Source organism: Papilio machaon, chromosome 7 (genome assembly GCF_912999745.1).
Source record: "Papilio machaon chromosome 7, ilPapMach1.1, whole genome shotgun sequence".
NCBI lineage: Eukaryota > Metazoa > Arthropoda > Insecta > Lepidoptera > Papilionidae > Papilio > Papilio machaon.
This window is the reverse complement of record NC_059992.1, coordinates 211,233-235,912: the sequence shown is the minus strand read 5'-3', so window position 1 is coordinate 235,912 and position 24,680 is coordinate 211,233. Positions and strand designations below refer to the sequence as shown.

General features: G+C 39.3%; 3 protein-coding genes across 4 annotated transcripts; 2 read left to right on the top strand and 1 right to left on the bottom strand.

Annotated features, from left to right (window-relative positions):
* Positions 1-741: 741 nt before the first annotated feature.
* Positions 742-2,814, bottom strand: LOC106712704 (trafficking protein particle complex subunit 4). Its single transcript, XM_014505341.2, has 4 exons — positions 2,528-2,814; positions 2,049-2,140; positions 1,733-1,919; positions 742-1,607 (listed from the first exon to the last, which is right to left on the bottom strand). The coding sequence occupies exons 1-4, from the start codon at positions 2,700-2,702 to the stop codon at positions 1,408-1,410; spliced, it is 654 nt and encodes a 217-aa protein (XP_014360827.1). The 5' UTR covers positions 2,703-2,814; the 3' UTR covers positions 742-1,407.
* Positions 2,815-6,092: 3,278 nt separating this feature from the next.
* Positions 6,093-9,988, top strand: LOC106712686 (DNA-binding protein D-ETS-6). 2 transcript variants are annotated; one of them, XM_045678555.1, is made up of 4 exons: positions 6,093-6,546; positions 8,247-8,389; positions 9,233-9,395; positions 9,954-9,988. In XM_045678555.1, exons 1-4 carry the CDS (start codon positions 6,471-6,473, stop codon positions 9,980-9,982), a joined length of 411 nt encoding a protein of 136 aa, XP_045534511.1. In that variant the 5' UTR covers positions 6,093-6,470; the 3' UTR covers positions 9,983-9,988. The 2 variants fall into 2 exon arrangements, with proteins under 2 accessions (XP_045534511.1, XP_014360808.2); XM_014505322.2 differs by lacking the exon at positions 9,954-9,988 and having other exon boundaries at positions 9,233-9,600.
* An 11,769-nt stretch (positions 9,989-21,757) lies between these two features.
* Positions 21,758-23,756, top strand: LOC106712687 (protein FEV). The gene is made up of 4 exons (XM_045678554.1): positions 21,758-21,946; positions 22,361-22,491; positions 22,738-22,884; positions 23,027-23,756. The coding sequence occupies exons 1-4, from the start codon at positions 21,892-21,894 to the stop codon at positions 23,192-23,194; spliced, it is 501 nt and encodes a 166-aa protein (XP_045534510.1). The 5' UTR covers positions 21,758-21,891; the 3' UTR covers positions 23,195-23,756.
* Positions 23,757-24,680: the final 924 nt, after the last annotated feature.

The following is a 24,680-nucleotide window of genomic DNA, read 5'->3' as shown; positions in this document are numbered from 1 at the left end:
GTTAATCGTCGAGATAGGCTCTATTTTTGTACCGGCCAATGAATCTCGCACGGGCTTGAATTATTTTAGCGTTACGACAGAGCTGAGCTGGCAGCCGCCAGTCGGTTTGATCTCTGGACATATGAGTGTATTTCGGCCAGAGTAGGTCCCTGAGTTAGCCGAAACTGACATCCGTCGTAATGTCAAATAAAGTAATGTCGAAATATAACAAACAATTTGATTTTAAGGTTAAAAATCTGTGGCGTCCTCAGAAAATGCTATAAGTTTCATTAAAATCTGTCCAGTAGTTTAGGACACATGCACACTCGCATACAGACAAAATATTAAAACGTTGATTTTATTTATTAAGAGTAGAGTGCTGCTGATTAGGATTTTTGTTCGGAAAATAAACCGTTGTGTAAATTGCAAACGTGAACCGTTGTTTCCTCGAGGAGCTGCCCACTGCTGGGTGGTGGAAGGTGGGCGGGGCGTGGGGGGGGACATCTCGATCCGATTGTTATAAATATAATTATTATATCAATAAATTTTCTATTGTAAATTAACATTATTTCTTATTTAATCCCTTTTTACAGTCATATGGTTGTGGGTGACTGTTTTTTTGTCGCTAAAATATTCAATGAGCAAGTAAGTCTTTTAGTTGGAGTTTGATCATAAAAAAAAATAACGAGATATTAAATATAATTTTAATAATATAACAAATTAACCAAAACGTTTAACACAAGATTAAGTGCAACATTAAATATATCTTAAATAACTATATTTTAGGGAACATTCATTATCTGTATGAGGATGCCATACTAGTTAAAAAGTGGCCACTGTATTATTTACACTCCGCAGCGCCGATGTTATGAGAATTGTTTCTGTACTGTACTGGCAACACTCACCACTCAATGAAATGCAACAATTGTTCTAAGCCTCGTTTACACCAACACTTAAAAACTCAAATATGTCTTTAGGTTATCGCTTATTTTAATTTCCATGTTTATCTTAGAATTATATGTTTCCTATTAATATATCGGTGAACTAACAATTGCCCGCGACTTTATTCGCGCGGAATTAAAACAATCTCGTAATAAATATAGGTTATGTCACCCGGGAATAGTGTAGCCAGTGATTTTTTTTTTCAAATTGGTTCAATTTTGGAGCTTATTCAATGCAAACAAACTATCAAATCTTCCCTTTTTGCAACAATTTGAATGAGCATCAATTTTTTAACTTTATACAAGAGGCAAGTCCTCAGGGAATGTGTTACCATAAGAGATATTTTAATTGTTACAAAGAAATTAAGCTCTCTCCCTACATTTATAAAACCAGATACACTCTTCTATAAACTGAATGATAATTTGATGTCACTTGAGACTTATTACAGCGAAATGACTTGAATCTCTCCAGGTCTATTAACTGTGACTATAAATTGGCTGTCCCTGATTTTTCCACAAGCTCGAGCAGGGTGTGCAGAGATGTGTCAAACAGCTCACAGCGGATGGGCATCTCCAGGGAGTAGAAGGGGTTCTTGAGCGCATAGTCTGAGTACAATTCATAGATTCGCTTCAGTACTGCCTCCGCGCCTGCCATGCCCGGCTCCGTCACCACAATGAACTTCACACCTAACAATATTTACAGACTCTTAGCAAAACAACCATACAAATTTGTTGACATCCCTCACATTTCCTTAAAGAAACTGAGTTTACAATATGTTTTTGTATCAATATGAAACATATAAACACTTAACCTGTCAATGTCTGGAAGCAGGCCAGCTTAAAAGTGTCGGCGGTGAGGAGCTCAATGCCAGATGACTTGGGCACGGGGCTGAGCTGGCTGGCCAATGCAAACAGTGGATAGAACATGCTAGCCAGCACTATCTTCTCATTTGTTGTTGCTCTAGCACGACCAAACTTCAAACTTAGAGGGTAATTTTCCTGGAATTAATGGCAGGTTATTTGTATTGAAGTAAATTTAATGGTAATAACTTTATTAAGTATAAACACTTAGTTTATTACAATCTGAATTGTGATTTATTTGCAGTTTGGCATTAAATAGATATTTACCTTAGCTTCAATGAGATCAAAGACATCTCTACCATCTTCAGTGGTGCGGCCGGCTACTGGTGATCCATTCACAGACAGCAGCATGTGCCCAACTGAAACATGTACATGTATTGTCTCTCTCCCTCAACAAAATACAATATTTTTACAAATTTTTATTAGCCTAATGGTTGCTGTGACATAGAATTAAAAAAAAATAGTCTAACTTATCTTCACAAAACACCTGCTACCTTGTAATTAGTCCTGTTAAAATCGGTTAAGCCTTTCGGAGATTACCCAGAACAGACAGACAAAACAATTAAAATCTGGTTTTTCGTCATAAGTAACGTAAATATATTATGTCTATATTATTCACTATGTCTTTTTTATATTACATTCGGACACTACAATTTTATATTGTATAGTTAATAAGCGTCTATGATATGAAAAAACTTATAATAATTTCACAAATGGTGGCATAGAAATAGTAACACTTGATTTACCATTTATTCCATCTCTTTGGCCGAAAACAACGACGACTTTCTTATTTTCATACTGGAGTTTTATATCCAGCGGATAGCCAAATGTTTTTTCCGTTTCTACTTTCGGTATGTTGTGATCATAGTTATAAATCAAACCGCCAGATTTGCTCACTATATAAACTCCGTATATAACCATTTTCGAGTAATCTTAATTATTTCCTATTTAAATCCATTTATTGTTAACACAAATTATAAATTGTAAACACTTCCAAAGAAATGTTGACAGATATTTTGAATTGAAACTTGACGTGACAGTGACAGCCAGACAGAAGATAATAAAAGGCTTATTTATTATATAAGGCAAATTTTATAATAGCATGAACTTCAAGCATACCATGAAAGAATCAATTGATATTTTTACGTTTCTTTCAGAGTAGTCACTGCAAACCTTAAACAAGTGTCTGCTAAGGCTGGTACAACACTTACAGATTCCTTGGCCAAAACAATAGCGATTTGTACAACACCAACAACTTACCTCTGCATAAAGTTTCTTAATTTGGGCGCTAGATGGCTTCAATGTTTGTGAAAATTATGTTTCTTCCAAAGTGAATCAAATGTTATATAGAGAGGACATTACCAGCATTTCCTTTTAACAATTGCAGCTTATAGTCAGAAACATCATTTGTCACCGAATAAGTAAATGGTGTAACAAAATATATTTCTGACTACGAATTTGTGTTGAAATAAGAAAAAAAATTCACGTCTAGAAGTCGAGCGACAATGGTAGGAGACAAAGCTCTGTGTCATTAACGAATCTTATAACACATGATTTTTTCAATGTTGTAAACTTTTCCTGTACGTTACACCTTTTATAGAAATTGCATCTAAACATTGAGATAATAAAGTAGTTATTTATAGATGAAAGTTACACGCATGTTTACGACTGATTTGAAACTAGTAGGTGTACGTTTGATTCATGAGCTGGAAAATGTTTAGCGTTTGTTTTTGCGAAGGAATGTTGTTACGAGTTATGACGAGCAGGAGCATTTTAGCCTACGCCACGCCACGCCACGCCACGCGACGCCGCGCCGCACGCCATAGCATTTGACGACGTCAGCTGTTGCGGCGTGCTGTGTCGGGTGCGGTGGGCGGCTGCTAAATGTAGGCGTTCTAGTTAATTTAACCGACGTATTAAAAGCGTGAATTATAAACAATGACCAGTTTACGGCGGCGCGGTTAATCGCATGTATGATTTAACGAATAGTGGGTTTTAATTGAGTTTTTAAGAATGGTTACTCACTTGGGTCATTATCATCGGATATTTCAGACATCGATCCGTCATTAGATCTTAGTTTACATTGGGGAGTAACTGTATAGTGGTGGTAACTTATACAAGATAACTTGTACAAGATTACTTACTTATACATATACATACTAGCTATCGCCCGCGACTCAGTCCGCACGCAGTTAAAAAAAACTTAACAGGGGTATGAAAAATAGATGTTGACCGATTCTCAGACCTACTCAATATGCTCACAAAATTTCATGAGAATCGGTCAAGCCGTTTCGGAGGAGTACGGGAACTAACATTGTGACATGAGAATTTTATATATGAGAAGTTATTTACTTAAACACATGTAACATTCGATGACGTTGTCGACATTATCTGTGATGTTATTGTAAACAACTGAACCCGGAACTACGCCCAGACTTGACAGTTATTTTCGCAATTTTTTTTTAATTATCTGCTATCAAACAATGTTACGAAAAAAGAATAAAATTCTAAGTCAAAATGTTGGGAATCTGTATGTATTTTTACGGCAGTTCGTTTATAAACATAAGTAAAGCCAGTCCTTGTGGTTACACTAAACAAATAAAGCAGTACCCAAATGTGTTGGCGCGGCGATATGCGCGCTCACAGTATACTTAAATGGTGTTTCCACTCAGCGTTTAGCCGCGAGCGGCCGCCTTTTGTATGGAGGTTTGTATGGGGAGTCGGTATTACTACTGGCGGCGACTGCTAGACAAAACAAAAGCCACGCGCGACCACAGTCGCACTGCTGGCCGCTAAGTGCAAATAGGAAGTGAGGCTGCAACGCTGGATTTCCCCGTGCGAATTCACGTATGCGGTGAGCGGCGAGTGAGACTGTGCGTATGGCGTATTGCACTAAGTGTATCCTGTTTACTTTTGAATGTGCAGTATATTCCTGTAGCTTTTTGCGTAAGACTCAACAATTGATTTCAAATTTATAGTGAACGAGAAGTCGCCCGATTTCGTTTATATAGCAAAGTGACCGCTGCTCATACACATCTGCAACAAGTAGGAAGGTTGTCGATGCGTTACCAATGTTAAATACGTCCTTTACGTCCCTTTTCGCGTCGTGTCCAATACACCCTCGCTTACATTCCTTAAAAGAAATGGAAGGGGGAAGAGGACTGGAATTTGACCTCGGGCAGGCGTTGCACCGGTGTCGTGGTGTTGCACCGGGTCAGGGGGCCATTGGTGCTTCAGTGACATGCTGCTACAGAGTCCGTAGCAGTAGATCACTGTTAAATAGTGTTTGTTAACCGATTTAGTTAAATTATAATTGGCCATATTTAATATATCGAAAATAGTCATAGTTGGTCAGAATGAAAGAAATTAAATAAATTACCCCAATTAAAAAACAATACCAACCAACTGTGGCTCTAAAAGATAATAAATACAACACAGTCAATAAATAGCGTTATGAAATAAGTGTGCTGTGTTTTTGTATACTTTTTTAATTTAAACTAAATAAATTGTAATTAACAACAACAATAATTGAACACTTATTTTAGAATGTACTGGAAAACATCGATTTAGCAATGAAAAAGTTATGGTGATTGAGATTTGAGTTGAGCTCGTTCGTGGCTATTTTTTAGAATTTTGTCTGTCAAGACCACTTTATGTGTTTTGTGCTATTTAATGACACTTCAGGGAAGAAGATGAATGTAGTGACACCACACTCTTCAAAATCGGTTCAGTTGTTTAGGCTCAAGGCTGTCACAATCAAATTTACATACATACAAATTACAAACTCATATATACACAAAAACAAACTAACAAACGCTCGAAAAACGTTACCTTCTTTGTCAGTCGGGTAAAAATAAAAAAAGTGAAATTGAAATAAAAATTTTCTTCGTTGTAGGAGTTGACTATTTTCATTTTGTAATAATCATTTTTTTATCTAAATATTATACAAACAAAGACAGATACGTTTATCTTTTAACTATACTCTGCGAATAAAATAAAGTGATTTTTTGGAACTTTTATAAACAAAAACTTATATATTTATTTATAACGGAGCCGGACAGACTGACACCGGTAACACTTGCTTATGCCGGTGCTATATACGTATTCACTAATTCACAACAGAAATTCAGGTTCAAGGCCAACTTCTTTTATTGTAATTTATATAAGTTAAAATAAATGTAAAACAATAAAGAATTTGAATCTTATTAATCTTATCCTTCCTTTGAATCTAAAAGAGTTCCAGTTCCAAAGTGGGAGGATCCCAATCGGCAGTGCGCGAATCTCTTGGCTCTGAGCGAGTATGCTGTGGTCAATCTTAGAGCTGTAATGGGATTTGCAGCGGACTCGGGGTGCGCTATTCATTAGTGGCTCTGAGCGCGATTCGCACGATAACACAATCAGTGGGCGAGGACACAGTGAGCGCGCGGCGCGGCCAGCGATATACTTAGACGCGGCGTAACCGAGCGCGTGGCGAGCGCGCAGCTTCTCGGAAAGCGTTTTCCTCGTCAGAGCGCGGCGCGGTGACGAATCTCGACGTCATCTGTGACGCTTCACCCGCGATAAAAAGCAGGTGGGGGCGCCGCCGGCGGCCCTAGTGAAGCCGCGGCCGCGAGAGCCGCACTGCGCCCCGGCGCAGCATTCGCAGCACCCGCAGCACCCGGCGCCACACTGGCCCCCAGCCATGCCTGTATGGAGCCCGCGCCCTGCGCATCTTCCTCCTCCGACGAGTCCGGCTCCGACTCGGGGGATGACACCGTGCCCGCCGGTAACCTCCTGTGCTTTTTAAAGTTTTAATAGTGACACGTCTTTAACTACAATAAAACGAGTGCATTCATTCAGGATCAGTGCGATTACAAGATTTTAAATAGTGGGTTCTCGTGAGGTTGCCTGTGATAGTGTGCATTTTGTTTAGTTTTGGTGATGTTGGGCGGTGGACTGCTCAGAATCATTCTATAGGCGATACCATGTGTGTTTGTGTGAGGCTTCGTGGGGTCAGGTCGCCGAATGGTGGCACAAACAATCTCCAACATAAATGCAAAATTCAGGCTTCGCAGCCACAGTATACAGTACAATGTAACATAAAATAACTACCAGCAGGTTATTTTGGAATTATCTTTATATTTTGAAATATTAGTACCCTATGTTGGGATGTAAAATAAAGCATTATTCGTCCACATTTTAAAGTTTAAAGTTGAAAACAGCACATAAAGTTTTTGAAAAAAAGCTGTACCTAATGATGAATGATGATACGTAGGAAATACTCTGTTTCATTTAAAGATCTGAAAATGTTTATTTACTGTAAATATTAACGATAAATCATATTCAATATAAGATGTTCATAACCTACAAAATGACTGTTACAGCATCCCTGTGCTTCACTCAAGTTGTAAAATGTTTTGGCATTTAACTACAGCAATATTCCAATTCTTATTAATATAAGTTAGTTAGTAATATTACACAAGTGTATTTTTTTACTTCGATATGTATACTATAGGTGCATTGTTTTAATGAAAGCTTTCTGCGACGGGTGTCGCAGGAGCGTCGGCAGTTTAGGCCTACTTGAGAACAAACCAAACTCTTAAAAAGTGGCAAATGTTCCATGATCATTAAAAGCAATGTTTTTGTTAACTTTAAAAAAAAATATAGAAAATCAAGAATATTTTCTTTTTCTTATATCTCTTTTTTGTAAATATATTATTTACCATCATTTTAAAATAATTAATCCTGCACCATAATGATAAATAGTAATCGTAAAATTAAAAACACAATAAGTTATATTACGAGAGAATGATTGAATGGTTAACTTTTTCAAATCCAATCATTGAGTCTTAAATTTATAGATGACTAGAAAATGTATGGTCCAGTAAATAGGTAAGGTCCGGTCCTGGTCCGGTCCCGGTTCGATCTTAGGCGTAAAGAGTAAACGAGGCAAGCGGCAGAGAAAGATAGTTACGAGCGTCACACGCTGCGTTGGTAGAACGCATTGGAAATGGTTATATTCTACAAACCGCACACAAACCTGCCAACCTTTACTACTCGTATAGTATAAAGCAGTAGTGATCACAAGATCTACCATTTATAGAGAAAACTCTAATCACATACTTTTTGAAAACTTATATGAACAGTTCAGTACATAATTATGTATTATTAAATACTATTGTGCCACAACACAACACAATTTAGTTATATTAGTGCCCATCCCAGCACTAGTTTGTAACAAAATCTAAGTTGTCAACCAATATTTAATTGATTTAATTGATTTTGGAAATACTTATTATGGTTATTGATATTGTTACAAAACCAACATGCAGAGTGTATGTGTCTATAATGTTAAAGTCAGAGTTTTTAAACTTGCTTCATTTCCAAGTAATCAAATTGTTACTAATAGCTATAGGTACCCTATAATATAGCTATAGGTACCCTAGATAATATTATTCAATAAACACACGTGTGTAATGCACGCAGACCCGGGCACGTGGCAGCGGCGCGACGTGGTGCGCTGCGTGCGTTGGGCGGCGCGCACGTTCAAGGTGCGGGCGCCCCGCCGTCATTTGCTGCCGCGCACCGGCCAGCAGCTGCTCGCGCTCGACGACGCCGCCTGGCTGCAGGTATGTTTTTGTCCAGAGATGACAGTCCACTGAGTGTAATCTTTTATATTTCATGCACAAAACATATACATATGTACGAATTGGAACCAAAAATTTCGTTTTAAATCGTCACTTGTGAATCACAGTATTTTTTTGGTGAAAATATGACTACGCGAGGTCGTGCTGGCAATTCTTTTCTGATTCACTGTCGTGACGTATAATTATTTTGTGTAGCCTTTTTATATTTCGTTTCTTGAATATAAGTTTTAAACGTTACAGAACAAATTCGACTTGCATGAATTACTTACATTTTAGAAAAATTAGCTGTCGTCTGCGACTCCGTCCGCTTGGACTTAAAAGCAACCATCTGTGCCAGATTTCATTAAAAATCCGTTGAGCCGTTCCGGAGATACATTCTAACAAATATTCATCCATCTAAACTTTCTCATTTGCAATCTTTGCAAGCTATTGCTTAGTATAGTTCCGATTGAGTATGATTGCGTCCTGTGTAATGCCCCGCACTCGAACATTACGAGGAAAGCCCAACATCGAGCGTGGCGAGGTCAGACAACTATCGTATTGTGCAATGGCTTTACTGTCGAATATTTTTACTTTTATTTTGTGATTTAATGGCAAATTAAGGCATACCCAAGTTTGTCATAAGCATGTAACAATCAACGACTCATCGCTCGTTTGCTTTTTAAAACAAAATCTAGGACTAGGACGAAGAAAAATTAGATTTCGCACTACATTGCCACTACTTTTTAAAGGTCCGATATCAAAGTGGAATTGTGGTTGTAAGTTACTAGTTGTAAGTAGATGTAATGAGGCCTTAGTAAGGAGTAATAAATGTAATGTGCGTAGGTGTGCGAGGGATGTTCGGCGTCGGCGCGCATCTTCAGCGCGTATGTTGCGCACGCGCACGCCAGCGCCACGGGCCGCCCGCCGCCCGCACCGCTGCCCGAGCACCAGGCAGCCGCCACGTCCTCCCCATACCCGCAGCCCGGCAACGACACTTCTCTACCAGGTCAGGATGAAACGAACATTATAGTCTCTCTAATAATCATCAATCATACATAATGTATTAGACGCCTCATGACGACTGAGAGTCTTCAGGTGGCGCTATCTTTTTGCGCGCCAAATCCTGTGAATGAAGCTTGTAGCGGCGTCGACGACGCTGAGTCATCGCCTCCCGCTCCCCCCGCGCCCCCCCGCGCCCCCCGCGCCATTCATCTCGCGCTATGAAGTTGATTCAACGTATTTCTCGGAATACAAAGCGACTGCCGCCTGACGATCGGCCGAAGCACACTTTACTATTACTGATTAACTATTAATGTTCTCTAATGTAACATTACATCAGTACCTACTCTGTCTTATTGTGGGTTTCGCCTGGAGTAGCATATATCGTTGTTAATGTTCTGTCAAACAGAATATGTGAGATGGCGATATGTTTCGAAACCCACTATTATAAAAAATCTATAGTGTAACTTCAACTTTATTTAATACTACTGTAGTTGTCACCTGCGCCACCGTCCACGCGGAATTACAAAAAAAAACATAAATAGTAGTCTATGGGTTCTTCCAGGTTATGCTCTATTCATCGAGATCTGTTGAGCTGTTTTGGAGATACCTTCTAACATTCATCCACACATCCATCCATACATTAGTACCGAACTACAATTGACTATCTATTTCATTTGCTGGCAACGACGACCAAACATAACGCAATAATGCAATAACGTCTAATAATGCAATATAATGAAAAAATAAATTATACCTTTTGTCATTGTTACGTTTTTTTTTGTTAAAAATAAATTAATGCTATGTTTTTAATTGGCCTAACTTCTCGTGTTTTATTTTTACAACTGATTTTAGTCACAATTTCTTAAACATATCGCAATATATGTTCGAATAACATTCATGCAATGAGACAATAATAACATACTGATGTGTTAATAACATTTATCAAGTCTGTAGATTGGCATCACATCTCTTTATCTGGAGAATTATCAAAGTGGGGGGTCAACTCGGCGAACGAGCCGGGAAATTGTCCGGCAAATGCTTTCAATTCACCAAACGACGAAATTATGCTGCCGACGTAGGGCGGCCAAAAGCGACATATTAACCGGGACATTTATTGATAAAATTATTTAACATTATTGATGAAGAAAACAGCTCATGTTGAATATTATCTTCAGTAATTACTAAGTGATGATTAGTAAGGAAGTTGAGCTGGTACTTACTATTGCTAACACTACTGGTTAGCACGGGATTTGTATAGTTTGTTTTTCAATAGTTGCTTGATTATCGTCATCGTTATCCAACGTTAAATGATAATATATTTCGCGCATCGTACATACAAATGGCGAATTAGGGAAATACATAAACATATGTATGCACATCAACCAAATACTTCACAATTGATGACCAAAGACTTGGTTTATTTAGTTTTCAAATTAAACAATTGTTATATGAGATGATTAATATAACGCTTGCTAGACTAGAATTTTTTATAATAGTAATTTTAGTAGTAAGTACATTTTGTAATAAAAATGAGTCCAGCAACAGTCTCGGCCACCGAGCCGCCGGGAGTGCGGACCGCATTGACTGTCTCCTTGGAGAGGGAGTTCGGGCAGGGCGATGGTCGCGATAGAGAAATACAGAGACATACGAGAGATACCGACAATCACGCCTTGATCCCAGAAGGGTAGGCTGAGTTGACGGATTTTCCTTGCATTTGCACGTCTATTCTACATTCATGCATCCATGCGTGCATGTGCGACTAACCTAAATACACATAGAGACATAAAAATAATTAGCAAACATTTTCAGAGTTTTCTCCGTATTGCGAATGTCCCACGCAGTGCAATACGACGCGGTACCGGCGACGGGCGCCACATTTCGGCCGCCGATTGCGGAATTTTGTTACTCACTTTTTTGAGTCATCTTATAGTGATCAGAGCACACTAGCCGCTGCTCCATCTGCTCCCAGAGCTTGCTGCTGATTCATTGCAACAAAAACACCACATGTCTTTACTTTTAACCATTTATAAATTGATATAAAAAGTTGGGCATTTTTTTGATACATCCAGTGTACTGACACTCATTCAATTTTGGCCACAACAAGATTTCGTTGCGAGGGAAGCTTATAGGCGACATTTTTTTCACGGAATTCTGCTGATTTTAATTGGACGCCCCTAATCATTTTTCCCTTAAGTTTTTGATCCACGTTACGGTTCACAAACGTTGCCCACTGTAATTTAAGTTTAGCTACTAGAATAGCTTGATACAGACTATTGGCGATTCCCAGCGAGTCGTGCTACATACAGTGCTCGATGTCCCATGGCATGGCACGATATGTATATATGTATATGCAATTATCACAATGGTATATGTACAAGCGCTCGTTAGAACAGATTGCTGGAAAGGGGTCCGCGAAGTGCGTAATTGAAGCACACGCCAGGCTGTTAGCCTTATGTCATCGCCAAGGGCTATATAAGGTATCTACGCTTCTGTTTAGTTTAAAATAAGACGGATATAGGTACACATAAACGCATCCTCCCCCTTGCGCTAACGACGCGCAGTCTGACGTCAAAACGGCCTTATCTTATATTTTGCGGTGATATTATTTGCATAGATTAATAAACTAAATAGAATAGTAATCCGGTCGTCGGGGCCAGCTGGCGGTAAAGATATAAGTTCATAGAATCGATAACCGATAGTAAATTTCGTGTGATTGTAACTATGTGGCACCAGGAGCGCGCTCGGCGGACGCTCGCAGGGCACAGACGAGGCTACACAAAAAAGGTTACAGTTATCAAATAGGATTGTGTTTTGTTACTAAATTTTGCTAGTTACTAGTTCGCGTGTGAATGAATTGGGGACGTGTGTGGCGCCATGCTATGGGTATGCTGGAGAGGCATCGCTTTAGCGAGCTGCTCGGTCGCGGCGCTGCAGCCCGCAGTTCCGTACGGGCACATGGCTTAGTTATTATATCTCTAATCACAAATAGCCAGATAAAGTTTTCACCAGAAATGAGACCGGTTCACCGGCGCGTACTCGATACCAATAATAGATAACAACATCTATCTATAGAATAATAAATGTCATGATAACATATGTATTCATTCAATGTGTGATACAATCTATCTTATGTGATTAAATTAGATTTGATACGAAAAACGGGATCAGTACACAAACAAAACTATGAAAATGTTGAACGATTCCTAAAAGCTGTTACGGTAATAATAATGCCGTCCAAAGAAGTCTCACTGAGCCGTGAGATTAAACACCTACGTTAATTGTTAGCTCTACTTCTATAGCAAGGTATTCCTAAAATCCCTCTAACGAAGAACATGGATTATATAACGTAAGGATTTTACGATATTATTTCATTTTGGACCAGGGTCCTAGCTCGAAAATTTGCGGGAAAGTATTCGTAACGTTGACATTGACAAAATTTGTAGAAGATTTGTATCGGACGTAAACTACAACGATAAATCTAATACAAATTTTAACATATTTTGTCGATGATGTTACGAAAACGTATATCGCAAATATTCGTGTTAGACCCTCTGAACACGATATTAAATTGAGACAAAAATAATAATTGAATATGGAAGGAAACACGTCATATATTTGTTGGTATGATCCTGTATAGGAATTCAATTCGGCAAAAGAGAGCACTGGGCACGGCTGCGTTTAGGTCAGGTCAGATCCGGCCCCCGGATCCCACCAGCGAGGGAAATCGTGACTAAGAAACATTGTCTTGCAATATCTTAACCACTCGCCGAACGGAAGTGAGTCACTACGACTACACTACACTAGGAAGCGTGAATCATAGTTCCGTATCGATGAGGCCTTGCGGTTATCATTACTTCAGCTCGCGAATCTGTAACAACAGGCGTCTGCCGCGAGAGGCGCCGCACGGCACTGTGTGACTCACTCAATCTCACTGATTGCCGTGTGGCATAGTGGCAAGTGCTCACAATATGGTAGCGTACCTATACTTAATAATAATCAAATAAATGTATACATTATTGCATTAATTTTCTTTATGTAAAATCTAAATGAAATCGTGTGATTTCTTGATGAACATTATGGGTCAATATATAAGTATTAATTAGATATTGCTGATAACCTCAAAATGATATATTGTCCAATTCTCAGAACATATATCCCCGATAGAAACCTTTTAATTACATTATCACCGTAATCTGTAGATTACAAGGAACACGCCGATATCTTGTTGTCATAGATAGTGTTAATCAGAGTTGAACATGCTAATAAAAAAAAACAAAAAAATACCCTTTACCAGCTTTTTAAGTAATTTGCTTTACCTTGACTTTTTATTGGAATAATAACAAAAGTACGTAATAGCAATTTCGAGGAAATGTTTATTTGATTTAAAGATGCAGATATGTCGGCAACATTTTTGCAAAACCGCAAAATAGCTTCGGAATTTCCTGTTACTCAAGTTGTTAAATCACAATGCTGAGGTCGGGCGTTGAGTCGCGATTGGCCGTCACACGCCACTCCCACGCCCGGGGCGGCCGCGCTATGCCGTGAGCTCAGGCCTGGCTTATGTGGGACATGCTCTACATCTCATCATCTGCTCATCTAACATGGTCCTTATTAGTTGATGTCCTCACCCCCCTTGGTCTCGGAGCCCGCGGCGAGCGGTGGCGGGGGTCTACGGCACGAGGTCGGCTGCCGCACCCGACCACTCTTATCGACTGACTATTTCGGCAGCAACGCTCCCAAGATAGTCGGCCGGGGTCAGGCGAGCCCCGCCACACTGGCGCCCCGCTGTTGAATTGACCCGCCTCATGTGCAAATTCAATTTGGCTAACAACATAATACGTAGTCGTACGAATACGGATAATCTGAACGTGAGATAGTTGAGTACCACGACACACCTACACCTACAGTAGGTACCATTATGCTTAATATGTATTTGATAAAACGTTTTTCTTCTCTACTTCATCTCTTCTCATTTTTGGTCTGGGATTTGATACTTTACCTTAAATGTATAATTATATTACGCAATTTCAAACATAATTGATGTCACTTCATAACAAAGTCATAAAAAAGATCAAAGTTAAAAACCCTCAATTGTTTCTGACCGCCGCCGCAGAAACAGGGTGCCATGGGGTTGAAGATGCGGCGGAAATAAAGAGCAATTACCCCCGGGACCTGTCCTAGCGACTCCGCCACCCCGCGACCTCTTGCAAAATATTGCTTCCTCGACCCCTACCACTGGAACTCAACCCGCTTTTACAATTTGTGTTGGCTTTTGACAGTCAACTATTTCTGTGAACGAGGTTATGGGCCACCGTTGCATTCGGTTAATGCTTGGAATCTTTGTCTGAACCGCTACCTTATTTTCTTCGTAGCGAAATATTTAAGATAACCAATTATAAATAATAGATCTTTATAAATATTATATTGAAATGAAACAATTAAATACATATCGTTCGTTTCATCAACGATTTTATGATTTAACATTCAGATTCTTTCTTTTTGTTGTAAGTTCACGTGAGGTAATTATTGGCCATTAACGACTGATTTACCCTTGAATTTATAGTAATATTTGGACATTAAAAACAGCAGTATTTTTGAACTATTTCAGAGATTTTTGAGTGAAAAATTGTGTGCGTTTTGTTTTTTCTAACGACGACGTTCAGTAGTAGGGTGGTCGCAGCGGGAGCGCGGGGGTGCATTAGCAAGTCAATGCGAGCCCGCGCCGAGACCCGGCTTACCGGCGAAAAGCTCCCAGAATACAATTAAACATCATGCAGGCCTCTTCATAAGTCACGGCAACGCGTCACGTGCGCATAGAGCGACCACGCATCCCCCGCTCCCTTCATCAGGCCCGAGACCTCAGTCGTGACACCATTGTCACTATTGGGAGTCGAATAAAAAGAGAAATATTGACTGTTACAACAACTATCACGTTATAACAACGATCAACGATGATTCTGGTTATTGTGCCTGGGCCGCTCTGAGGTTCCTAATAAACGTTAAACACGTGTAAAAGCTCGATCTCCCATAAGACGGAAATTTTTGCTGGAGGCTACCCGCTACAGTTCCGCCGCTTAGCCCCGCGGATTTCGGCCTGCACAGCGCGAAGTTTTGCACAATCAATCCAAACGCCTGCGGGGATAATTAAATCTTCCATTCGGGTGTCCATTAAGTTCTTCGTTGCTTACTTTTTTTTTACCTAAATTGTTATTACCATTAAATGAATCTTAGCACCTATTCTCCAGAAAAGAAATTATGTTTAGGCCAACGATGATTGTGCACGACGTGTGACCATCATGGTAGGTTGGGCCAACTTGTGTTATTTTTAGGCGATTTGGTAGATATTAAATGCATTTTTATAGTCTTTAATAAGGGAAGCATTGAAAAATTATCTTTACGGACTGTACAATAAATATACATACATATTAACTTAGTAGTTTTTGTATACTTAGCACTCCGTATCTTCCCTTAGGCGAGTCCCTAAATAGCAATATCAGCCGCGGTGTTGTCCGGGATAGTCTCTAGCCACGCGCAGAGCGGGCACGTGTCACCGCCGCCGGCCTGGGAACCGCCGCGCTTTCACATTCCGCGCTGAGTCATTCGGAATGCGGCCCGAGGAGCTACCATATTTTACTCTTTTTAATGCGGCAATTTTCGCTTCGCGTAACAAATTGCAAAGGATGTATCATAAAAACTAGAAATTCGTTGATCATTCTCGCGGACAACTTCTATAATTTTTTAATTATTTATTTCTTGTAACCATTTCAACCCAGCTCTAGATATGTACTGGGTCATAGATCGCTCGGAGCCATATAGAAGATAGTCGAATGGAGAGATTCAGACCCAGGACCATGTGTACACTCTGTTTTATTACCTCCTTACTAATGTGTATCACCTACTGCGTACACACATTTGAGATTTGTGTCTAACCTAACAGTATTCGGAGCTTATTGGATTTATTGCGGAAGGGCGAGTTGGTGGATTTATACGAGTAATACGTAACTGAGATCCTGAAACTGAGGTCCGTTATTGAAATAAGCAAACTTACTTATGAACTTATGAACAACCGGACACATAGACGATATTCTTGTTTTATATTTGACGATTTATATTGTATACACTTGGGACATAAATATCTTTACATCAACGGCTGTTACCAATTTTTCCAACACGATATATTCTGGTCGTAGAGTTTCCAGAACTGAAGTGAATTGGCGTAGCCACACGCACGGGCGAGGCGGGGCCTGCGCGGCCGCCGCCTTCCGTCTCCGCCCCCGCCCCCGCTCCTCCACACAACCCACTTAAAGCTTCGCGATAAACTTAAATACAGGAGATAGCTAAAGATAGTATCGCGACATAACGTTCACACGTTTCACAAACCCTGACTACTTTATCTTAAAACAGCACCAATGTTTACTAAAAATACACACAAATAAACTCCGTTATACTAAAGAGTTGGTGGCTTATAAGCATAAGTAATTATGTATGTGTTTTTGTGACGAAAATCTCTGTATGAAACATATCGTCATCCCTGTCATTATCTTTGACAAAACAGAGATAACAATATGTTTTAAACGATGAATTTGGTCTCAGAAACCCTCGGTAAGTATTGTGGCTTCCTGTCCTAAGCGGCTTGACCAGTCAGTAGTCTCGGCAGTTATTATTTTTTTCTAGATTGGTATTATAGGTCGGTACTTTACATTTGTAGTACAATTATCCGCGATGTTTGTTTCCTTGATTGTGATATCGGAAGCGCTCTATAAAGTATGTACTCGGTATTGTGATCATAAATAATATAGTCGCATGCATAACCAAAACGCAAAAGAGACAAAAAATAATTTGTCGTTACGCCGTCGGCCGGCGGCGCCGCGCCGCGCCTTGCTGAATCTAACCTAACTTCGAGTTCGAGGAAAAATCAATCCAATTAAGTTATCAGATACAAATAGTTGCAAATAAATGTTATCACAAAACAAACACCGTTTGCATTGCGGCCGAAACTCGGACTATGTGTGGTGTTCCGAGCGATACCTAGGGCCACCCGTGATACCTCCAAACTTAGGTTTGTACCTAGTTAGGCCCGCTCGTGGTCATTTCATGGTACTCGCTTTGAGTGCGTGTGAATCATATCATTTATCATACTAATATTATAAATGCGAAAGTAACACTTTCACACCAAGACTAAGGGACCGATTTAAATAAAATGTGGTACATAGATAGTCTAGAGCCTTAAAAAAGGACATAGGCTACATTTTAATGCGAAAAAAGTGTCGTCATTTTTACAGCTAGAATATTTTTTTAGCCTGCTTATTTGTATTTGACGTTTTTACACGTATCGACTGCCTTTATTCAGGAGATTTTTTTGCAATAAATGTTATGTTTAAAATAGTTAATTCTGTTTCAGTTTTCTATTATCATTGTTCATCTTTGTTGGATAGGAAGATACCTAGCTAATATTTAAATTACAATTCATATGAAATAAAATACAAAATTATTAATAAAATAGCTTTTGCCAGCGACTTCGTCCGTGCAAAGTATCTCATATGTTACTATAGTTTATGTTCTATGTCTGTGCCAAATTTCAATAACATGCATTGAAGCATTGCGAAGTTATCCAGTAAATATATAAATCAACCGTACCTACACGGAAACCGTACACATTACCGGCATCAAAGGTAGCTTATATGTTTCATATTGTATTCTACAGATTTCAGTCGCTCATACATACATTAACATTGATGAATACGCGCTAGCCTTAAAATTTGTCGAGACATCGCATCGCGCTGCTAAGCAGAACTACATGTAGTTTTGTTATCGATTATCAAACGGCAAAGGAAATAAATAATGTGATTACAGCATGGCTTAGCGATACCCACCTAGCAACTACTTACACTGCAATCATTGCTAATTGTTTCACACGTAGGCAGTGCTGTTAGGTGCGGTGTTTGAACACATGCTTACTGACAAAAATTAGAAACCACACAGTCGGATGGGCGTCACCTTGTTACCTGTTCTCACCGACAAAGTGCACTGAGAACAGATGTATACTATATGTTATTAAATGTAGCTTTGTGTTAGTAATCTTCACATCTCCGCATATTCTTCCACTTTAACAAAACTAACACAGCATCAAAATTTAAGTTTCCCCTTCCTTCCATGGAATCATTGGATTAAATAAAATCACCGAATAAACACTTGTCAGCGATATAAATGTGCCCTGTGTCTTCCTGTAGGGCGAGGGGGCGAGGGGGCGAGGGGGCGAAGGGTGGCGCTGCGGGGCGTCTTGCATAATGCAACACTCCCAAACACAAATGATAATAAAAATAATCTGATCTCATTCGGTTTTTGCTATTGATAAGTGGATACAATACTGGTTTCTATATTTTAAATTTGAGTACGTATTTTTACAGAAATTGAATATAAATTAATTCGGGCGGTGTACAGTTCAAAATATTAACTTAGTTTACAAAAAATCATGTCTCAAGAATCCTAAGGAGGTTGCAAATGCTTTTAACAATTTCTTTACATCGATAAGTAATTCGTGTAACTCTGAATGTGAGAAAAATTCTAAAATTTTGAATACTATTCCTAACACATTGTACTTAAAGCCAATTGAACAAAATGAAACGTATAATATAATAAAAAAATTAAAAAATAAATCAAGTTTTGGAATAGATGAAATCCCTCCAACATTAGTAAAAAAATGTGCGATAGAATTATTAAATCCTTTAACTAGGCTTATAAACCAGTCCTTTCAAGAGGGTTGTTTTCCTGACGCTTTAAAAGTATCCCTAGTTAAGCCCGTGTATAAAAAAGGTGAAAAATCGGATCCGAACAATTATCGTCCAATCGCATTATTACCAACGATGGCAAAAATCCTGGAGACAGCAATGGCAAGACGGTTGCTTTATTTCGTCGAAAAGTACAACATTCTCCACAACCAGCAATATGGTTTCCGAAAAAAAAGATCTACTATCCTTGCAATTTATAAATTCACTCAAAAAATATTAAATATAATAAACGATAAAAAATACGCAATCGGAGTACTGCTTGATATGAGCAAAGCTTATGATAGGATTAACTATAAAATTTTATTAAACAAAATGTATGGAAATGGTATTAGAGGAATCGCCTTTTCGTGGTTCAGATCGTACCTCGCGAACCGTTCGCAGTATGTGGAAGTAGAACATACCGATTTCTGTACCGGAAAGATAAAGCAAATAAGATCAGACCAAGTATCCGTCACTGGCTCTATACCACAGGGGAGTGTCCTCGGATGTCTCCTGTTCTTACTATACATTAACGATCTTCCCCAGGTGCTGGAGCACTCTGGTGTTTCGTGCACTTGTTTCGCAGATGACGTCTCATTGGCATTCCACTGTTCAAACCGCGAGGAATTAAAGTTAAATTTAGATAGTATACTTGATCTAACCACAGACTGGTTGTCCCGAAATAATTTAGAATTAAACCTACAAAAAACTAAACTCTTACAATTTAGACCACATCAAAAAGCTCAACTTATATTAAACTATTCATATAAATCAACAACAATAGATTTCATTCAATCCGCTACTCTGTTAGGAATCGATATTGACAATCACATGAACTGGAAGCAACATATTCAAACACTCTCAAATAAATTATCTTCATTTATATACGCCCTCAATCAGCTAAAAAGAGTAACAAACCTGAAAACAGCACTAGCGGCATATTATGCTTATGCTCACTCCAGACTTGCTTATGGTATCATACTGTGGGGGAATAGTTGTGATAATCAAGAAATATTTATTATACAGAAAAAATGCATAAGAATTTTGGCAAATATAAAACAAAGCGACTCGTGTAAACCATATTTTGTAAAACTTAAGATACTTACATTGACCGGCATATATATCTTTGAGGCCAGTAAATTTGTTAAAAATAATTTTCATTTATATTCACCCATGAAAACAATTAAACGTAACAATAGATATAGAAACAAACTTAATATTCCTTTTTCAACAATGACTCTAGTGACAACCTCACCACATACAATGTTAATTAAAGTTTATAACCATTTACCTAACTACATAAAAGATATACCAAAGACTATTAAATTTATAAAAGAACTCAAAAAATTTCTCATACAAAAAAGTTATTATAGCCTGAGCGAATTCTTTAATGATAAAATGTCAAATTAAAATTTATAAAAAAGAGAATAGGGAAATCGTTAAAATTTAAATATACTGATTGAAAATATTTTAAAAGAATGTTAAATTTATATTTTTGTAAAATAATATTAGCAGAAATAAAATGTTATTAAAGTATTGTATAATTAGCTTCGTGTTAACCTTCTCTATAGATTGTGAAATTACTATTTATGTAAACTGGAAAATGTTTAAAAGAATTTAATTAATATTGTAAACACTCTGGTACCTACATATGCACCTGTATATTGCTATGCCCTTACAGGGTGTTACATGTAAGTTCTAAACAAGAAATACTGTAACATGCAATAAAGGAATAAATAAATAAATAAACAGTTAGTGGAGCTCAGCCTACCTTGTATTACGTCGCCAGCAACATTATAGACATTTACACAGTGTTATGTAGAAGTGATTTCACATTTCTACTTTGGCTGGCTAGAAGCTTGGGAGCCGAGCATGCACCATCGACAAACACTTTGATGCAATTAACCCAAAGACATTTAAAATATATTTATATAATATATTTGAATCTCTTTGCTCCATGGAAAGAGGCGATCTAGACTAGACCTTTCCCAAATTCTTGCCTCTTACGCTACAAAGAAATAGGTACTGCGAGATACTGTCGTGTTGCCCCCCGCGGCTCCCCGCCGGCCTCTAAGCTCCATAAAATCCGTAGGGATCACACAGAGTTTAGAATCTACATGATTCTCAACTAACATTGATTTACTTGTGTCACTGAGCGGTGAGGAGCTTTGCGGTGCGGTGCGGCGGCAAGCGCGTCTTCTGACATGGTATTGTTCAAAACAATTCTTACTTATAACCGAACTGGCATCGGTACATTAATCCGAGTCATGTCTAAAGTGTGAATATTCTAATCGCAAGATATACTTGAAAATTAAAAAATCATATTAAATTATTTTATTATATTAAATGATAAAAAATATACAAATAGATTTTCTTAACAAACTGGGATAGCTTTAAATACTTTAAGATTCCTTTATCGTTTGAGAAAATCAAATGGAGGTGCGACATATGTCTAGGAGCGAGTCTCTCGCAGAGGGCGCGAGGGCGGGCCGGGGCGGCGCCCTGCCCCCGGCCGCACTGGCCGCCGGCACTCGCTCGCTTCCGGTGCCACGTCCGGACGTTTTGTACTCTGGCTCAATTTTTCCACACATTTTTGGATTTGCATTATTATTAAAAATACATAGTGGTAGAATAAGTACGTAGTGTCGTGAAACAAAATTAATGAGTGTAGTGTAGTGTAAAAATGCGGCGTTGCGAGCAAGCAGCGCGTAGCGCGGTGCTGTGCCCGGGGCCATGCTTTGGCTGAGCGCAGACCGCCGGCTGCAGCTGGTGCCGCGCCTCTGTCCAGGTGCGTGGCTCTGCCGCCTTGCACCAGCAATGTTCGACTAACGCGCATAATTTTAAATCCTACTGTTACTAGATCTTACTAATATAATAATATAAATGCGAAAGTACACAGGCTACATGTTTTTTGAATTCCGCGCGGACCGAGTTGCTGGCGAAAGCTAGTATGTACTATTTTTAGCATGTACTTTGTCTGTTTTTTTATTCTACGCTGAAGAAGTCGCCTGCTAGTTCAGAGTTGACAACGTAACTGAGCTTAGGTCCTCAAATATTTTAGTAGCAATATTAACGTCGTACACAATACGAATGTCGCGAGTCGCGATCTCAGCAGCTTGTGTCGCCGTGCCAGCAACGGTGTCTAACAGTTCTTTCTTCAGTTTTTCAGACTTTTATTTTTCACTGTTATATTCGTATTCAGAGCCGTACGCGTCGCTGAGCGGGTGCTCGCGGGGCGGGGCGGGAGCGTCGGGCGTGGGGGGCGGGCAGGTGCAGCTATGGCAGTTCCTGCTGGAGGAGCTGGCGGCCGGCGCGCCCGGCATCTGCTGGGAGGTAGCTTGCTCTATTTTTAATTCAATCATTTTTATTGCAACGATACATCCCACTAAAAATTACTATGAACAGTTTTGCTAATCCCTTGTATTCATAAGTGTCGCGCTCAGACATTTAATTTTTACAATCGCTTATTTATCTTAGTAAACACCTTTATAGTCACTAATAAGAAACATGTATCAATTTCATTTGACAAAATTATTTTCATGATTGTTCATTAAATAAGTATTATGTGTGGTGTGCGAGGGCGCTCCGGGCGAAGGCGAATTCCGTCTGGCCGACCCGGACGAGGTGGCGCGACGCTGGGGTCGGCGCAAGCAGAAGCCCAACATGAACTACGACAAGCTGTCGCGCGCTCTGCGTTACTACTACGACAAGAACATCATGACCAAGGTAACTGACTGCTTGCCCGTGTGATACAGAGCGCGCAGTGCAGCCTGCAGTATGTTTCCACCTCAAATCTTTTATTGTTCGGTATTGGAACACGCCACGTACAATACATTTGTTCCTAAATGGGATGTTTTGTCGCATTCAGGTCCATGGCAAGAGGTATGCGTACCGTTTCTGCTGGGCGGGACTGGCGGCGGCGTGCCAAGCGCAGACTGGCGACGCATCGCCCTACTGGCGCTGCCCTCCTCCGCACCAGCCCGACTGGCCACCGCCGGCACCTCCACCGCCCCCGCCCGCGCCCGGCTCTCATTGAACTCCCAAGTTAAAACAGGCTTTGAAACCGTCGCAGGCTAACATTGATCCAAATGCGCTTCAGTACCTAACGATCAAAACGACGACTTTCAAGTCGACATAGACCTTCTCAAGAAAAAAAATGAAAATACAGTATATAATGAGATAGATTTGTCATCGCCCCCGCAGTACCCTAGGGGAAGCCGCGCGAACGGGCTAGCGGCCGTGGTAAATACGTGCATTTGGATGATAGCTGTCAGCTGAACAAATGAGTGAAAAAAGAATTAAGAAAAAAGATTTATTGGAAAATTTAACATTTGAAGAAGAAATGAGTAGAATCTAGATAGTGGAGGTCTCTAGGTCGAGTATGGGCTCTCGGCCGGTGACGGCGGCTCTCGCTCCTGGTGTACTTGTTCTCACTGATGCTGATCGGATTTTCTGAAGTGTACAGATACATACAATGTAATTGATCAAATGTGTTTAGATTACGTACTTATTAGTATAGGATTATGCTTAGTTATTGTTAACTTAAGATAGAAAATAAACTAAGTTGTTATGAATTTCCTATTAATTTTATATTGATTATAAATACATATTCGACATTGTTATTTTAATTAATATTTAGAAGAAGGTTGTATTATACATTTATGATCGTAAACTATTCAATGTAAGCCAGTTTAAACATAGTGTTTGTAACAATAAATAACGGGTTTTTTTATTTGTCGATCTGTTTGTTAATTTCTTATTGTTTATTTTATTGTTTTATATTGTATTGATTGTTCTATTTAGTTCTAATTTTAGTTTTTCTGTTTTACTAAAGAATGTGAATAGGAACTCCACTTAATACCATGAAATGTAAATCTGCTCAAATGGCGTTGCGTTCTCCTCGTATATTACTATTTAGACAATAATTTGCTGTAGGACCGAGTGAGAAGTAAGCGACCGACTTCCTGTGCGCCGCCGTGCCGTTACATATGATACGATAAGTAAACTATTATAAAATATTATTATTTTCTCAGTTGTTTATTTCGGTTGTGTTTAAATTGTACCTATGTATAGAATGTTTGTTTGATAATGTGTAACAACAGTTGTTTGACGACAGTGCCATGCTAATAGGGACTCGAAGCCCGATGACCGTGCCACTAATAGCGGCCGTACACGGACTATCTGCATACCTTAACCGAAGATTTCATTCACTTCTAAAATGGCATTTTCGCAGCGCGCGCTTTGAGCTATCGGTACAATTCAGACGGTGTATGGCCGCTTTTCGCATGAGCTGTCTAGTGTTAACTACAAGTTGTCAATAGCAATAAAGTTCCTCTATGATGTCTTCTGACTTTTATTATTTTAAATAATCATGGCGTCGTGTTGTAATGTGATGGGAAAAAGCCCTTGAAACGGCGGATGCCCGCGATACAGCGATAGTGCGCCCACGCGCCGCCGCCGGCCCCGCACTCCCCGCTGCAGCACTGCAGACAGGGCCGCGTCACCTTTCGCATTTTCAACAA

Bases quoted from the DNA above. Each gene is read 5' to 3' on its own strand.
- LOC106712704 (XM_014505341.2), bottom strand. From the start codon at position 2,702: ATGGTTATATACGGAGTTTATATAGTGAGCAAATCTGGCGGTTTGATT. The intron at 1,920-2,048 runs GTAAATATCTAT...CATTAATTCCAG, and splicing joins TTGATCTCATTGAAGCTAAG to GAAAATTACCCTCTAAGTTT. The intron at 1,608-1,732 runs GTTAAGTGTTTA...AAATATTGTTAG, and splicing joins CTGCTTCCAGACATTGACAG to GTGTGAAGTTCATTGTGGTG.
- LOC106712686 (XM_014505322.2), top strand. From the start codon at position 6,471: ATGGAGCCCGCGCCCTGCGCATCTTCCTCCTCCGACGAGTCCGGCTCC. The intron at 6,547-8,246 runs GTAACCTCCTGT...TAATGCACGCAG, and splicing joins GGATGACACCGTGCCCGCCG to ACCCGGGCACGTGGCAGCGG. The intron at 8,390-9,232 runs GTATGTTTTTGT...TAATGTGCGTAG, and splicing joins ACGACGCCGCCTGGCTGCAG to GTGTGCGAGGGATGTTCGGC.
- LOC106712687 (XM_045678554.1), top strand. From the start codon at position 21,892: ATGCTTTGGCTGAGCGCAGACCGCCGGCTGCAGCTGGTGCCGCGCCTC. The intron at 21,947-22,360 runs GTGCGTGGCTCT...ATTCGTATTCAG, and splicing joins GGTGCCGCGCCTCTGTCCAG to AGCCGTACGCGTCGCTGAGC. The intron at 22,492-22,737 runs GTAGCTTGCTCT...GTGGTGTGCGAG, and splicing joins CGCCCGGCATCTGCTGGGAG to GGCGCTCCGGGCGAAGGCGA.